At 44.5% G+C, this 15,471-nt stretch overlaps 3 protein-coding genes and 1 pseudogene across 3 annotated transcripts; all 4 read right to left on the reverse strand.

Moving 5' to 3' along the window:
* Window positions 1-43: 43 nt before the first annotated feature.
* On the reverse strand, window positions 44-4,542 carry LOC120678344. The gene is made up of 2 exons (XM_039959469.1): window positions 2,671-4,542; window positions 44-513 (listed from the first exon to the last, which is right to left on the reverse strand). The coding sequence occupies exons 1-2, from the start codon at window positions 2,848-2,850 to the stop codon at window positions 340-342; spliced, it is 354 nt and encodes a 117-aa protein (XP_039815403.1). The 5' UTR covers window positions 2,851-4,542; the 3' UTR covers window positions 44-339.
* LOC120678341 lies at window positions 3,239-5,427 on the reverse strand (annotated as a pseudogene).
* Window positions 5,428-5,516: 89 nt separating this feature from the next.
* On the reverse strand, window positions 5,517-9,669 carry LOC120678342 (aminoacylase-1-like). The gene is made up of 5 exons (XM_039959466.1): window positions 9,183-9,669; window positions 7,997-8,449; window positions 7,155-7,292; window positions 6,163-6,402; window positions 5,517-6,066 (listed from the first exon to the last, which is right to left on the reverse strand). The coding sequence occupies exons 1-5, from the start codon at window positions 9,609-9,611 to the stop codon at window positions 5,953-5,955; spliced, it is 1,374 nt and encodes a 457-aa protein (XP_039815400.1). The 5' UTR covers window positions 9,612-9,669; the 3' UTR covers window positions 5,517-5,952.
* A 3,113-nt stretch (window positions 9,670-12,782) lies between these two features.
* On the reverse strand, window positions 12,783-15,242 carry LOC120678343. The gene is made up of 4 exons (XM_039959468.1): window positions 14,702-15,242; window positions 14,586-14,635; window positions 13,654-13,787; window positions 12,783-13,165 (listed from the first exon to the last, which is right to left on the reverse strand). Exons 1-4 carry the CDS (start codon window positions 15,054-15,056, stop codon window positions 13,159-13,161), a joined length of 546 nt encoding a protein of 181 aa, XP_039815402.1. The 5' UTR covers window positions 15,057-15,242; the 3' UTR covers window positions 12,783-13,158.
* Window positions 15,243-15,471: the final 229 nt, after the last annotated feature.

A 15,471-nucleotide genomic window follows, 5' to 3' on the forward strand; every position in this document is an offset into this window, starting at 1 on the left:
CAAGATGGATCAAAGTTCAGTCAGATTAGGATGAAACCAGATATCCATGCTACAGTGACCCAGGGGCACTTGATTGGCGGTACAGGACCGCGTCATGTTCAGGTTTGCGTTGGTTGAGTGACCCTAGCTATCAGTTAGGAACAGGAGGGGATGCAGCCAACCAGGCACCCCAGACGAGAGAGATTCCTCCCCATTACTCGTCCAGGCAGATTTCAGAATTTCTCGTACAGTTCCAGATTGTAAATAGAGTAGGATGCTACGGCTTCAGATTGGTTCCGACTTATAGTACTATCAGTGGCTAGTTCAGTAGTGTCGTGGTAGCTCATCCCAGCGAAGCTCTCATTTCTTCGCCTTGGAGAACCGGAGGCACCTGTACTTCTCGCCGCTGACTGTGATCTCCAGGGCTCCATCTTGGTTGTCCTGGTTTGAGGCCGTCCCCATGAGGACGCTCTTCTCTTTCTCCAGGTTCTCCCTTTCGACCTTCAGCCTTGCTTCTTGCCGCGCGATTTCAGCCTGATGAAAAAAAGGCACAGCGGGTCAAATTACAGGTCCCAAAGATTGTGTCAACGATTATGAGCTACCAAGAAATACAAAGGTAAAAAACGAGTTGGATGACGTAACTCAGAGGATCCTTCAGTGACCAAAAAGATTTGTTGACAGCTCACTGATGAGACTACTATGACACGCAATAGAGAAAATGTTTATTTGACAACCCACTACATGGATCACTTGTCTTTATTTCTTAGTCTTCACTTTACCTAAAAGATAAATTTAGGTAAGAATATCGTTGTGTCGAAGAAGTGACAATTTGGCTAGGATAAAAGCACCACTGCGTAATCGAGCAACTCAGGGTCAATTATGATGCTATCATCATGAGTGTTGCTATCTTTTCTTTGCATGATAAGAGCAACTCGGTGTCATCATGAGTGCATCAGATTAGATTTATCTTCCAAAGATAAACCTGTTCTATTGACGATTATGACATAAATCTTGCTCATTTGGTTGCTGCCTATCTAATTTATATCCTAATATAGTTCATTGACAAGAATTTGACAGCATATGCTGCTTCCAATCAGGTTACGTGAGGGGTTTCCTTGTGGTCGCAACAGAAAGGTGACTCCAGTGATAATGATCTGGCCACCAAGATGCTGGACGTCAACCTAAAAGGTACAACTGAATTGTATAGCCTGAGCTGATGAAAATTAAAGGGTAGGTCCTTTAGCACTGAGGTCTCCAAGATAGCAGCACGCACTACACAGAAACAACATCCTTATATGCTGGAAATAAAGCATCAAATCAGTATGGGTGTAGGGACTCTACCCAGGCCAAGATTGGTGTATCCGCGGTAGGGCCCAAGCATTCATCTCTATGGATTTTCAGCTCATCCCCCAACCCGATCTATCCAAGAACGGAAGAACCTTTTCCAAGTTCGGGCCCCCTCATACTGTTATCCATGTGGGAGTTGTTTCCTTATCTCCACAAAACAGGGGGCACTTTCCCATCTTGTGTATTTCTATTCACATTAATGGGCAAACAGCCCAACCGTTAGGATAGCTACAGCTCCAAGTGGCAAATAGCCATCATCGAGGGCTAAACCTTTCGTTGATGCAGACTCTTGGAGGAAGGGAAGATCCCGCTCTCCTCACTCTGCTGGGGCATACCTTTCTATTGGCACTGTAGATCATCAGGTCACTAAGCCTGACTTCCATTTACCTCAATGGAATTCTAGGAAATTATGGAATAACAAAAAGATACGTATTCATATTGTTCATGGGTTGAGAACAGGAGTTGGACTTGTTCCTCAGTACACTGAACCAGGACCATGATTAGTGCATCTTTTTTTATATATAAATTCATAATTATGTTGCCTTGATCTGTTCTGGTAATTTGTAATCTTATAAACCATAAGTCAGTAGTGTTAATGTACACCAATTCATTTCTTTTTTCTTAGAAGAAATTCTCCAACTACATCTGACCTGTGGCCTTTGTATGATTTATCAGCCCACTATATAGCACAGTAAAGCACTTGCATTGTCAGATACTACAAAGCAGACCTCAATAGGTTTGCATGTAAAAGCTACAACTATATATTGCAGAGAAAAGAAAATGAGCTGCCTACTTGAGAAGTCAGTGGATATTTCATATAATGTTTTCTCTCAAAGTCATATGAGCTGTGACTACTTGAGGGACAGTGCTTAGGCTTCGCAGGAACCTTTTATATTCTTATCTTCACATGACCTATCACCTTACCTTCCTATGGTTTCCATGTTCTCTACGGAACTGAAAGAGACAAGCTTTATTCCCCTCGCTGCCTTCATGACTACTACAGTGAAAAGGAAGGAATAATCTCTTACAATGTACTTGTTCATGGTTCATCATTAGAGGAAACTGAAGGGCATTGACTCAACTCATCAAGAAACTCTCTGCAGTGCAGATGCAAGTTCAGTGCCATTTACTCATCCCAATCTTTTTCCCATCTTTTTTACAACAATAATTGAAAACGCATGAACAAATCAGAAGGAACGGATCCAAGCGGTTTCAGAATCAGTATCTTCCGTGTTCGTGATCACAAAACAGATGGCAGTAAAAGATGCTGGCCAGGATCCTAAAACGAGATGAGGCGGATGGAGCAAATAATGGAGCAGGAGGGGAGTGGGTTGGGATCCGTACCTCGCGACGGGAGAGCTCAGCCTTCCACGCGGCCTCCCGCTCGGCGACCTCGCGCTCGCGCTCCGCGATGTAGCTCTGCATCTCCCGCTCCTTCATGATGCGGTCCTGGATGTCCGCGTCGAGCGCCTCCTTGAGCTCCCTCACGAACTTGTCCACCACCGCCTTTATCCGCACCGACATCTCGCCGCGCCTCACTAACACCACAGCCACCGGCAAAGGACACCGCCCCGCTCCTCCTCTGCTCTATTAATATCGGCGCCGTGTCACCGGCGGTCTCCACGGGACCGTGGCTGGCTGGAGCTCGACGGAGGAGGACGGCGGAAACTGGCGTCGTTTGTTTTCGGGGCGCTTGCGTCGCCTGTTGGCTGTTGCGATGCTGCGTAGATGATGGGACCAGGGAGAAGGGTGGCCCAGTGGGCCTTTCATGGGCCGTGACATCTGCATGCTATCTTCACCTTTCTTTTTGTACCCTTTTTAATCTTTTTTGCCTTTGCTCCTTTTGACTAGAAACATTCTTTTCTTACTCTTCTTTCAATAAACAGAAAATCTACATAATTCTGGTCACCAGTGAACAGAGAGGACATCCACTTTCACAAGGATCAAAGAAGCAGTACTTGTCGCCAGTAACCACTAACCTCACAAGTGTTTTTTTTAAAAAAAACACTAACCTCATAAAGTGAGAACGCTGTATAACAATTAACTGGCTTCCGGCTACCAGTAGTCACTACAGGAGCAAGCTCCATCCTGGAAATGGTGGAACCGAACAGGGTCCCTGATGATGATCACCTTGCCTTCGCTCTTGGAGATGAGCTTCGCAAACGCATGGCAGTCCCCGCAGATCCTCAAATTTTTCATTATTCTGATAGGCTTCCCTTCCATAGCATGCATAGTTCCAAATGCTATCGCCAACTTCTCGCTGTGATATTTCAGCAGATCTTCCTTCTGCTCGATCGCCAGATCCTGCAGCACAAATTCTGTCTGCGGGACAACCAAGAGCGTTGATCCTTCCAATCAACCGGTTCAGTTCCTGAACTATGGAGTCTGAGGATGCGTGTGATAAGTCACCAGCAATGAACACATGGACCTGTTTCTCCACCTCAATCCAGCTTCTTCCTGGTTCTTTCTTCATACCTCGGTCTCTCATCGCTTTCCATGACTTCTCAGCATCTGTCCACTGCCGCAGATCCGCATGTGTTTGACAACAATACACGAGCACCTTGGTCGTCAGGCTCCAGTTTAAGTATTTCTCTGGCTGCGTATGCTGCAAGATTGGCATTTTTATGCATCCTGCAAGCGCCTAGGAGAGTCCTCCAAATAACCGAGTCTGGATCAAGGCTCATCTCATGGATGAATTCCACAGCCTCATCGAGCTTCCCTGCTCGGCCAAGGAGATCGACCATGCAGTTGTGGTGTTCTCTCTCGGGTCGAATGCCAAAGAGCTTCTCCATTGACTTAAAGTAGTACCATCCATCTTCCACTAGACCAGCATGACTGCAGGCAAAGAGAACTCCAACCAACGTTATGCGGTTCGGTGCGACTCCTTCAGATTTCATCAGGTCGAAAACCCTCAACGCCTCGGTGCTTCTCCCATTCTGCGCCAAACCGGAGATCATGGTGCTCCATGAGATTACATCCCTCTCCGGCATCCTGCGGAACAAGGCATCCGCATCCTGCAGTGTTCCACACTTGCAGTACATGTCAAGAAGTGCATTGTGCAGAATCAAGTCCTCATACTTGAGCACATGAGCATGAACCTACCTCCCGACTTCAAGCATGACCATCCCAGTGCACGCCCTTAGGACACTCGTCAAGGTGCCCCGGTTAGCCGAGAATCCAGCATCCTTCATCCTCACAAACAGATCTATCGCCCCAATACCATCTCCACTCTGTGCAAACCCTGCAATGATTGAATTCCACACAACTAAATCCCCAGTCACCATCTCGTCAAAGACACCACGCCCGCCATCCAAATCCCCAAGCTTCATGTACGCGTCGATCAATGAGCTCCGCACGAACACGTCCGAATCCAGCCCAACTTTGACAGTGCTGGCGTGCATGGCCGCGAGCACCCCCGGCGTGCCACACGCGCCGATGACACTTGGGAACGTGTAGGCATTGGGATCCACCCCGTCCCTCCGCATGGCCACCAGGAACCTCAGCGCCTCGTCCTTCCTCCCGTCGGCGTTAGCCAGCGCCGCGACGACGGTCGTCCAGGTGACGACGTTCCTCTCCGGCGTTCCGTCGAACAGCCTGAGCGCATCGTCCAGCAGGCCGAACTTTACGTACATCGACACGAGCGAGTTGGAGACAAAGAGTCCGCCGCCGCCGCCGCCGCCGTGCGACAGCGCTCCATGGTCCGCGACGTGGCGGTGGATGAGCCGGTCGTCGCTCGCCGTGCCGTGGCGCACGCAGAGCTTGACGAGGCGGGTGAGGGAGACGGGGTCCGCGCGGAGCCCCGCCGAGGCGAGGTCAGGAAGCAGCGCGAGCGCGGCGTGGAAGGGCCCGTCGACGCAGAGGCGGGAGAATGTGGCGAGGAGAGGATGCGAGTGCAGTTGCGTGTGGTAGAGGCGGCGGCTGCTCCGGCGAGTGGCGGCAAGGCGGTTGCGAGGGAGGCGCTTGAACAGGGAGTTCATCAGATGCGGGCAGAACGCAGGTGAGGTGAGCCGAGGCGGCTTAAAGCCCACCTGTTGATCTGAAGGGCTGGCCCGTAGGAATTCTATATAGCCTTGTAACAGTTGGAGAAAAATTTCTTGTTTAAGCCACGAATTTTGTGTCAATAACTGAATCCCAGGTAAACGAATTTCAACAGAATTTGTGTTTCCTTGCTCCAATAGCCTGTGAATTATCAATAACTCAACCGCAAGTGTGCCGATGAATTCTTAGTTCTTACGAAATTTGTGTGTCATACATCAGCTACAAACATTTGGAAGATTTGTGCATCAGCGACTGTTATGCCATCCAACGAAAGGCAACAAAGTAACATGCCGTGCAGTACTGAATACTGATACAGCCAATGCAGGTTTGATACAACAGTCACGGCTGAGGCACCAAGTTGCAATAGGCTGAAACTATGAATTGCGCAGAGGAACTGCAGATGCCACGCCAAATATTCAGCGCATAAGAACGCTTATTGAAAATGTACAAGGATGGTGTTTGCAGTTCTACCATTTCCCCGCATGAGCAGCAATATAAGCAGCTGCACTTCAGTGCTCTGGATTCATGATTTCAGTGCTCCAGTTGGCAGTAAGAATCGCGACAAGACGATGAGAAGTCAAGTTTTCCTCATAGCTCTGCTCTAGATTCATCATCTTTAGCGCCATCTTTGTGGGTGGCCAGCGCCCTGATGATAGACTCGTATATCCCGATTCCCTTGAGGTACTCATCTTTGTGCAGAAACTACATGATACGAAAATGCTGATTTAATAAACTTGCTAGATATAACATTTACAAAGAATATACTTTCATGGGATCAATTTACGAATTAACACAAACCTCATTATGGTCGTGAAGCAATATTGGTGTGTTTGCCATAGGTGAAAAGCCAAATGCTGGCAATCCAATCTGCCGGAAGTAGCGGGCATCAGTAGAGGCTGGGAATATCTCCGGCTTACCAAGTTTGCCACCAGCACTCTTGACAGCTTCTTCAAGCAACAGCCACCATGGGTTTGTGCTGTCAGCAGGTGTCATGGCGGGCTTCCCAAAGTTGTCCAGGACAGACATCTTCTGTTTAAACTGCAGAACAGATCCCCAGAAGATATATGATTGGAAACTTTCTGAATTTCATATAACCAGGCCAAGCATATGGACCATACAGATTATAGTAGCATACAGAATATAGAACTGCAGTACTGCACTTTTGTGTTGGACATCACAATGCAACATGTTATTATCTTTGTCAACATTTGACAGGAATAGAACAAGTATTGTTTTAAACTATGTAAGACTCAAATATTCGTGTGCTAGATCATAAATCCACAAGTCTATCTTCAATAAACTAAGATAGTCAAAAGAATAACACCTCTAACAGAAGCACGGAGAAAACCTTATATTACCTCGGCCTGTTAACAAAATAAAGAGAAAACTGAGCCCCATTGATAAATACAAATCCATTAGAGTGGCAAAAGAGAGTGCATAGATTGAAAAATTGAAGCGTATTATCTAGATGAACTACATTTATCATAATACCAAAGAAATATTGAAAGCTAATACATAGAGGCCTGATGGATTTTGATACAGAAAATTGAACTGCAGGGACGTTTTCAACTATCCTTCAATTAATCTAAATAACTTATTGCCTGAATTCTGTGCTTTTGTTGTCCATAAAATTCAATAAAATTACAACTCAACATCAGAAGTGCCCAAAAAGGATGTGAAAGTAAATATGATTTCTTTTGGTTCAGAGCTGTCTCTCCATGTAAGGAGCTAACTAAATTACATGTTTATATCATATATATGCCAACAGTTCAACAACATGAAAGTCATACCTCACAGGTCAAGTTGCGTGAAGATGGCGCCCATTCTTCAACAAGGCGTCTCTCCAGTGCTTCCACATGGGCACTAGGAGGGATCCGGATGTCAAGACCTACTTCTGCTTCAGATGGTTGGAGATTCATGACAAAACCCTGAAAGAAGGGAAAATGATAAACTAATTAGTTGGAAACTTACAGCACAGAACATGAGTTGGCCTGGTTTAGTTGATTGATGAACTACTCCCAATTTATGCAAGATACATGGGTTAGACGGGTAAGAATTCAATGGATCAAAAAAAATGGAAAGTATATAAAACATCAGATTCTAGAAAAGCATTGATTGTCAATTCGAGAATGTATTTCTGAACAAGACCAACTTTGATAACGGATGATCATTTATTGCTCCAACAAAGGACGGACAGTACCAAAAAAATTCATCAGATGTTGGGAAGTACAAAAGGTACTATAAGAATAAGAACAGCGTCGATTTTAACTCAAATGTGTTTGTGTTTGTGTAAATATAAAAAAGCTCAGAGAGCCATCTCAATAATGAAATCACGCCAAATTTCTTGAACTACATCAGTCGTGCAATGACAAAATGACCGGATACCCCAAACATAATTGGCCAATTCTAGTAAATACAAATACTATCATAGGATATTAACTGGCCTACTACAAATGTTTTCTAACATAATCAATAATATCATAGGATAATAAGGAACAAGACCATTACATTAGCAACCCGTGAGAGATCAGGTGATCAAGCTACCAATATAATTTAATTGGATCTAGTAAAGATCAGCAATAATTCTTGAAACATTAAAACTGCCACTTAGAATGAAAATAGATCAACTAACCGTCGGTGTAGGTGTGCCAGCCTTCAGGTATGCAAAATTCACCGACACAACATCTCCTTCAGCCTTCTCTCCGGACTTCACTAAATTAAACTGTGATGTCCTGAATCTTCTAATAGCTTCCATGCTCTTAATCAAATTCTCCATTGCACTACCATCATACAACTTTGCACCATGCCCTGGTGCACCCTTTGCTTTTATAGTAAGCCACCAAGGGCTACGCTCAGCATAGAACACGCGATACTCCTCCCCAGGAGATGCAAGCCCCTCATCAAGGACCAACCCCACGTTCATTTCTTTGAATTCCTTAGATGAAACAAACAGCTCAACACCCTCATGCCCACCAATCTCCTCATCAGGAACAAAAGTTATATAGATGTTTCGATCTGGAACAAATCCTGCAGAACGGAGACAGCGGATAGCTTCAAGGTATTGCATCCCCACACACTTCATGTCCTGCATGAGACACGGGGAAGTCCAAGAATATATTGGATGCAATAAACACGTAAGGTAGATGATTTTATTTGTTTGAGCTTTGGAGCTTTCAACCATTTCATGAACAACATGATGTGTAATTTTATTCTACAGGAGCATGAACATAGACAAAAAGAATCAAATATTTAGCAAACAGTCTAAGATAATAAATTAGCATTTAGCAAGGGGAAGATGGACATTTCAGGTAGAGATGTATGAGGAACATGAATATACAGCATAAGAGTAGTTTTAGCAGGAAAAAAAGGATAAATGTAGTGAATGCAGTGTAAAATTCTGTGCGAGTTCACACTTCAACTGACATTGAGTCTTGCAGATTAATATACACTTTTTACTTAGCATCATTCTAACAGTTGACACAACTACAATAAAATCATCAGTAAGCAATCCCAGCCATACAATAAAGCATAGTTTGCAAATCCAAATAGAAAGATGAACTTCCTGTTCGAGGTAGATTACTCTCCCAATTGAATATCTTAATCCCAGTCCTAATTAACAATGAAGGAATCAAACCAATTCGTAGACCAGTAACCAAAATTGGTCTTCCGAAAACAAGTCTATCGGCATCAATAACTCCCAACAATTGTAAATGATTCATATTCATGATGATTGATGCATGCCACATATATACAGTTCACACTAAACAAGCAAAAATAGCAGCTTTAAGCAACCTTCTCAGTAAGGAAGTACATCTCACCTGGGAGCCCCGGGCGTAGATGCGACCGGATGCCTCGTCGAGGGCGGCGGAGAAGGGCGGGTGGTCCCACTTCTGCGGCTCCGACGGCACGACGTCGGTGTGGGAGTTGAGGAGTATCGAGGGCAGCGACGGCCGCCGCCCGGGCCACCGCAGCAGCAGAAGCGGCTTCCCAGCGGCGAGCTCCAGCGTGCGCGCCTCGAGGCCGGCCTCGGAGGCCTGGTCCCGGAGGAAGGCCACGGCCGCGGCGTAGTCCGGCGCCGGCTGCGCCGTGTCGATGCGGAGGTACTCCTGGAACCGGGAGATGGAATCCGCGTCCGGCGACGGCGAGGCGACCGCGGCGGAGGCGAGGAGGGCGAGGGAGAGGAGCAGCGTGGTGGATGCCGTCGCCATGGAAGCGGGAGGTTTCCGGGTCAGATTCTTGGTTCCCATGGCGATGAAAGGCGCTCGTGCGGGGTTCTGGTTTGTGGTGGGTTTGGACTCGCAGTTGGTGGCGACGGCTCCTGGGAGTAGCAGGGGCGATCTTGAAGTGACGTGGCACAATTGTTTTGTTTCAATTTTTTTCTGGATTGAGATTCGTGACTGATTTTTCTTTGGATTATCTTTTCAAAAAAAAAATCTTTGGAATACCTATCCAGCAGCTGCTACTCCTTGAAGCTGCATGGACAATTTCTTTGGATTAGATTCAGATAAAGATATTTATATTATCTTATAAATCATTTACACACATTCTATAATTTTTAAGCACGCTAACTGAATTTTAATATCAAAGTTATTGGTGCATATTTGTCCACTATACTATGTTCACCCCTATGGCTCAACGCGCGGAGTAGGATTTGGTGGTACCCCGAAAAATGAGGGATGGGGAGAGCAGGGGCGTCGACAATGGATGAACAGTAACTACCTCCTTGACAAGATAGGGTTAGGGACGTGTTACAGTAGTGGCTGCACTAGAACGGTGTGGGATTATTGACGGCCAGACTTGTAGCGAGTGAATAAGTTGCGAAACTGGTGAGTAGCGATCTACATCTGGCTTTGCGTGTGGGTAATTCCATTTCATCTTCACTTACTGATCGTCCTATAGAACTAAAACATGCTTGTGGTTAGACGCAAACATGGTTTTGCATGAAGCGTGTATTACTGTTCTAGGAGAGATGAAGATAATTGTCCATGGAAGCTACATGCATCCACAACGTAGGATAAATGCACTGTAATGGTAATTCCTTACTCATTGCTTATTGTTTCTGCATAGCAACAGTAATTTGTGCCTAATTCTTATAGCTAATTACATGTGTTCCTATTTTGTAGGTGAGGAAGAACCCTTGTGCATATAATTGCACAAGAACAATAAGGAAGAAAATGACAAAGAATGCAACCAAACATTGGATTTGTGAAAAGGTGAAGGACTAGCTCGTTGATGATCCCACTCTCAATGCAGGGGCCTTGCAAAAGAAGCTGAAAGAACACCACAAGGTGAGCATCCACTACAAGAGGGTATGGATGGGTAAAGAGCTAGCTTTGAGGCAACTTTATGGAGATTGAGATTGCAGTTAATCTATTTAAGGCACAAATTGAGAGCAGTTGTCCCGGTAGCATTGTAGTGATTGATCATCAAATGGAAAGAAAAAAAAAATCAGATTTAGGAGATTCTTCTTTGCCTTGAAACCATGCACTGAGGGATTTCTTAGTGGTTGCAGGCCGTACTTAGCAATAGATATCACTTTCTTGACCAGGAAGTTCAAGGGGAAATTAGCTAGTGCTTCAACTGTTGATGGACATAATTGGTTGTTCGCAGTTTGTTTTTGGTGTCTTTGATTCTGAAACAAATGAGAATTAGATCTGGTTCATGCAAATGCTTAGACAGGCTATAGGAACACCTAGGGGCTTAGACAGTCCCCAAATGAGAAGGCATGTTCTTGCACGCAATGGCAAGTTTCTGGTATTCCTTACAAACATGCAATAGCATTTATCACCTCACTCAGCAATGCTCTTCTAGAGAAGTATGTAGCCAAGTAATTCCTTCTATGAAGGACAAGAGCCAATGGTCTAAATCTACTCATGGATTTTTCATGCATCCTCCTCTATTGAAAGCCACAGCTGGTAGGCCTCATCGTGAGCGCCATAAGGGTGGTACTGAGAAGAAAAGGAAAAAAAAGGGAGCACAAATGTCCTATTTGTATAGGCTATGGGTGTTAGAGTATATTAGGCAACTCCGGATATGGTTAGTTTAGAATTGATTGTAATCCCGGGATAACCATCATTATCTCTAGGAGAGGCTACTTGCCCTCTAAGCCATGAACTCGTATATAACCAGCCCATGGGGCTCAAGCAATATATCCACGCCTTATACCCAATCTATTATTCCACACAATCTCAATTGCTCTCAATGGGCACCATTGGCACAAATGCAAGAAGGGCAACCAAGATAATATTGCAACAATGATGGAAACAAGGTAATAAATTTTCTAAGTTCACTCATTGTTGTAAGATTATTTTTTGGATTAAAACTGCTCACAATTTGTTATTGCTCACTTAGAGGTCCTCCAAAGATGAAGAAAAAGACAACCAACTCAAATCACTCAACCATTGTGCCGATTGAGGAAGGAGCACCACAGACATCTATGACTTTTCCACCAAGGTTTGCAATTCAATACTTATACTATTGAATTTATGACATGGAACAACAGTTCTAAGTTGTTGTTGGTGTCTCTTATGCTCAATCTGAATAGGTATTCTGCAAGCCCACAGAATCACCAGTGTAGCACTTCATCACAGAGTATTTTGGGGTATCGTGAAATCCTTAGGGAAGCACTATGGTAAAGTGTATCGTAAATTTTAGTGATGATCCGGGGGGTCGGGCGAGACTGAAGCCTCCCTGTGGGGGTCAGTCTGAGGGACAGGGCGGTCCTCAGGGGTCGGATGAGGCGAGATCGGTTTCCGTTGGGCCAGCTGCGCTCATCTTAAGAGTCGCGTTTGGCTTGATCTCATTGGGTCCTTATCACTTAATGGCAGTTTGGGGATACCCATTACTTTTATCCCCATCAACGAAACTAATTAAGAACTGGAATTCAAGCACTAAAATATGGGTAGTTCACGATCAATCAGTGGCAGAAAAGCATCGATCTATGCCATCAGAAAGTTACACAGATTATTGGCCGCCATTATAGATAGAAATGTTGTTGGTGTCTCTTATGCTCAATCTGATAGGTATTCTGCAAGCGCCACAGAATCACCAGTGTAGCACTTCATCACAGAGTATTTTGGGGGTATCGTGAAATCCTTAGGGAAGCACTATGGTAAAGTGTATCGTAAATTTTAGTGATGATCCGGGGGTCGGGCGAGACTGAAGCCTCCCTGTGGGGGTCAGTCTGAGGGACGGGGCGGTCCCTCAGGGGTCGGATGAGGCGAGATCGGTTTCCGTTGGGCCAGCTGCGCTCATCTTAAGTCGCGTTTGGCTTGATCTCATTGGGTCCTTATCACTTAATGGCAGTTTTGGGGATACCCATTACTTTTATCCCCATCAACGAAACTAATTAAGAACTGGAATTCAAGCACTAAAATATGGGTAGTTCACGATCAATCAGTGGCAGAAAAGCATCGATCTATGCCATCAGAAAGTTACACAGATTATTGGCCGCCATTATAGATAGAAAATCCTGATTACATTTGAAGCAGCAAAAGATGGAAACTAAACATGATTACACATGAACCTCTTTCACTCAGACCCATGGCCGACACGACATATGTTGCCTACAACAAAACCTGTTCATGACTGATGCTAGATAACTAGAGAACAAATCTGTTATTAACAGGATGACCTGTTCATGACTGACGCTAGATAACTGGAGAACAAAATCTGTTGTCAAAAAGGGGTAAACAAAAGAATGAAATCCGCAGGTTTGGGATAGGAACGTCTGGAAGAAATCCCAACAGCGGTACACTCTCTTTCAAATCGTCTGAGGTTGTTCCCTTTGCACGTCTAGTCCCTGCGTGAGAAAGTAGATCAAGTATGTAAAATCTAAGCTCTGTACGGCTTTGAAACAAAATCGATGTAGCAACCGAGAAAAGAAACACAAGCAGCAATTTTCTATATAACATGCCATGACAACAGGCTAAAAGATTCACAACAGTAGGAGGTTTATCTAGCTAAAGAAAGCTTTGTATGCATATATTGAATCCTAATCAAATCTGAACTATTAGTGTTCAAAATAGCTCCTAGATGTGGAAAACACTGCTAGCTACAAGTTTCTGACATGCTTAAAAGTAGCAAGGCACATGCTCCAGTCAAGCAATAGATCTCCTGAGAACACTGCGGTGAAACAAATGTCAGAGCTTAAAAGACAATTGCTTACACTTGATTATGAACAACACTTAACTATCAAATCTGCAAACCGAGATCTAGTGAGTTAACCCTATTATCAGAAGGAAAAGAAAGAACAGAAACAATATGTGCTTTAGGGTGAGATTTGCTAACCATGTTACAATCAAACAAGGTGATGCTATAGTGTCAGCACTTTTGTCAGCATTGAAGTGGTCCAAATCACAATTATGATCTCCATTGTCATCATCTCTGTCTTCATCATCATCAACGTTGAATCTTGATGTTCCCTGCATGTGTGATGGGAAATGGTAATTAGATCATCCAAGCAAAATCTAAGTTCTGAGGTGCTTACAAGCCAATTGATGTGACAGCTAACAGATGGAATGCAAAAATCAGGTTTGCACATAATAAACCATGACACAAGCTGAAAGATTGACAAGGACATGATCATCTTGGTAAAAAAGAACCTGACCCGCATTCCTGGATCAAAAAATATCATGCTAAAAACCCCTTGTATGCATATCTTGGATCCTAACCAAATCTGAAATATAGTGAGCAAAGGAATGTGGAAAATGCCGCAAGCTACATGTAGATGCAGAATGTGCAAACTGAATACAATATAGTACCCCCTGCCACGCCCAGCATTGCCTACACATCCATCTCACAAAAGGAGGGGGTTGGGTGCCTTTTGTTGCTTATCCACAGCCCTCGTGTTAGCAAGACGCGAGTACACAATGAACCATTCTACGAAAACAGAAGTAACAGTGCCACTAGCCATTCAGCTAACAAGTACTCCATCCGTTCATATTTATATGACGTTTCAGACAACTAAATTGGCCTACGTTTAGTTCAAATTTGCTGTCCAAAACGACAAGCAAAACTGAACGGAAGGTAGTACTAGACAGCATAAGGGCACAATGAGGTGAAATGATCATGAAAGTTTGAGACAATTGCTAAAACTTAATTAGAAAACATCACTGAACTGTCAAAGTCACTTTTTTCTCTTCAAAACGGGTTAACCAATTCACAGAAGGAAAAGATACGCCAGGGTAATGCAAAGTAAGTACAATAGAACGTAATTTTACCTCATGATGTATATGCCGCAATCCCATTTTCAAGATAATGGTCGTGAAGCCTGCAGACCCATATGCATTAATATTTGCAAGAAAGAACTATAGAATCTAGAGAGAACATTTCTTACCCCTAATATGTACTGGGGTATGACCAAATGCTCTGGCATCACGTGGCCAACAGTTGTGGATCTTCAGTTTTTCCCAAAGTTTGTTACAAGCGAACCTCTTGACAACAAAAGGCAGGTATGCAGGATAGTTTATGATCAGTATTGATAGTACCACCTTCTTCTTGATAGGCCACACTGTCTCGAGCTTGTCGCTGCCCAAAGCTCTCAGAAGTTTAGCTCTCAGTTGGGCTTCCGAATAGTGACTAATTCCATTCCTCCAGAGCCTGACAAATCTTCCACCTGAACAGGACCATCTAATCGGTGAAGCGGGGACAACATACTCCAACCTTGTTAGTGGCACCGTGTTGTGTGGCATGGGCACCCTGGCCACAGATGCTGGCCACAGTGAGCAGCGGCGCGCGGCCAGTGTCTACCTCCTCGGCCTTCTGCATGGGGACGAGGCCGGAGGAGCTGATGGCTAGGTTGGCAGCCGTTGGGCTTCCCAGCGCTACTGCCATGCTGTTGTGGCTTCAATCATTCTACAACTTGATTTTTTGGTGATTAGAAGGTTGAAAGGATCGTGGCCCAAGAAGGGGGGTTGAATTGTGACTTTTTCAAATTTCTACCTAGTCCTTAACCTAGACTAGTATTGCCCAATCTTCAAATTTGAAACCTAGTCACTAGAGCATGCTAGCAAAAGATCCTTAGGTAGGTAAACACACTATCATGATCATTTTGACTAGATGTTTGCACACTAGCAAGATCAAAACCTAAGCAAGAGATCACACTAC

Source organism: Panicum virgatum, chromosome 6N, assembly GCF_016808335.1.
Source record: "Panicum virgatum strain AP13 chromosome 6N, P.virgatum_v5, whole genome shotgun sequence".
Lineage (NCBI taxonomy): Eukaryota > Viridiplantae > Streptophyta > Magnoliopsida > Poales > Poaceae > Panicum > Panicum virgatum.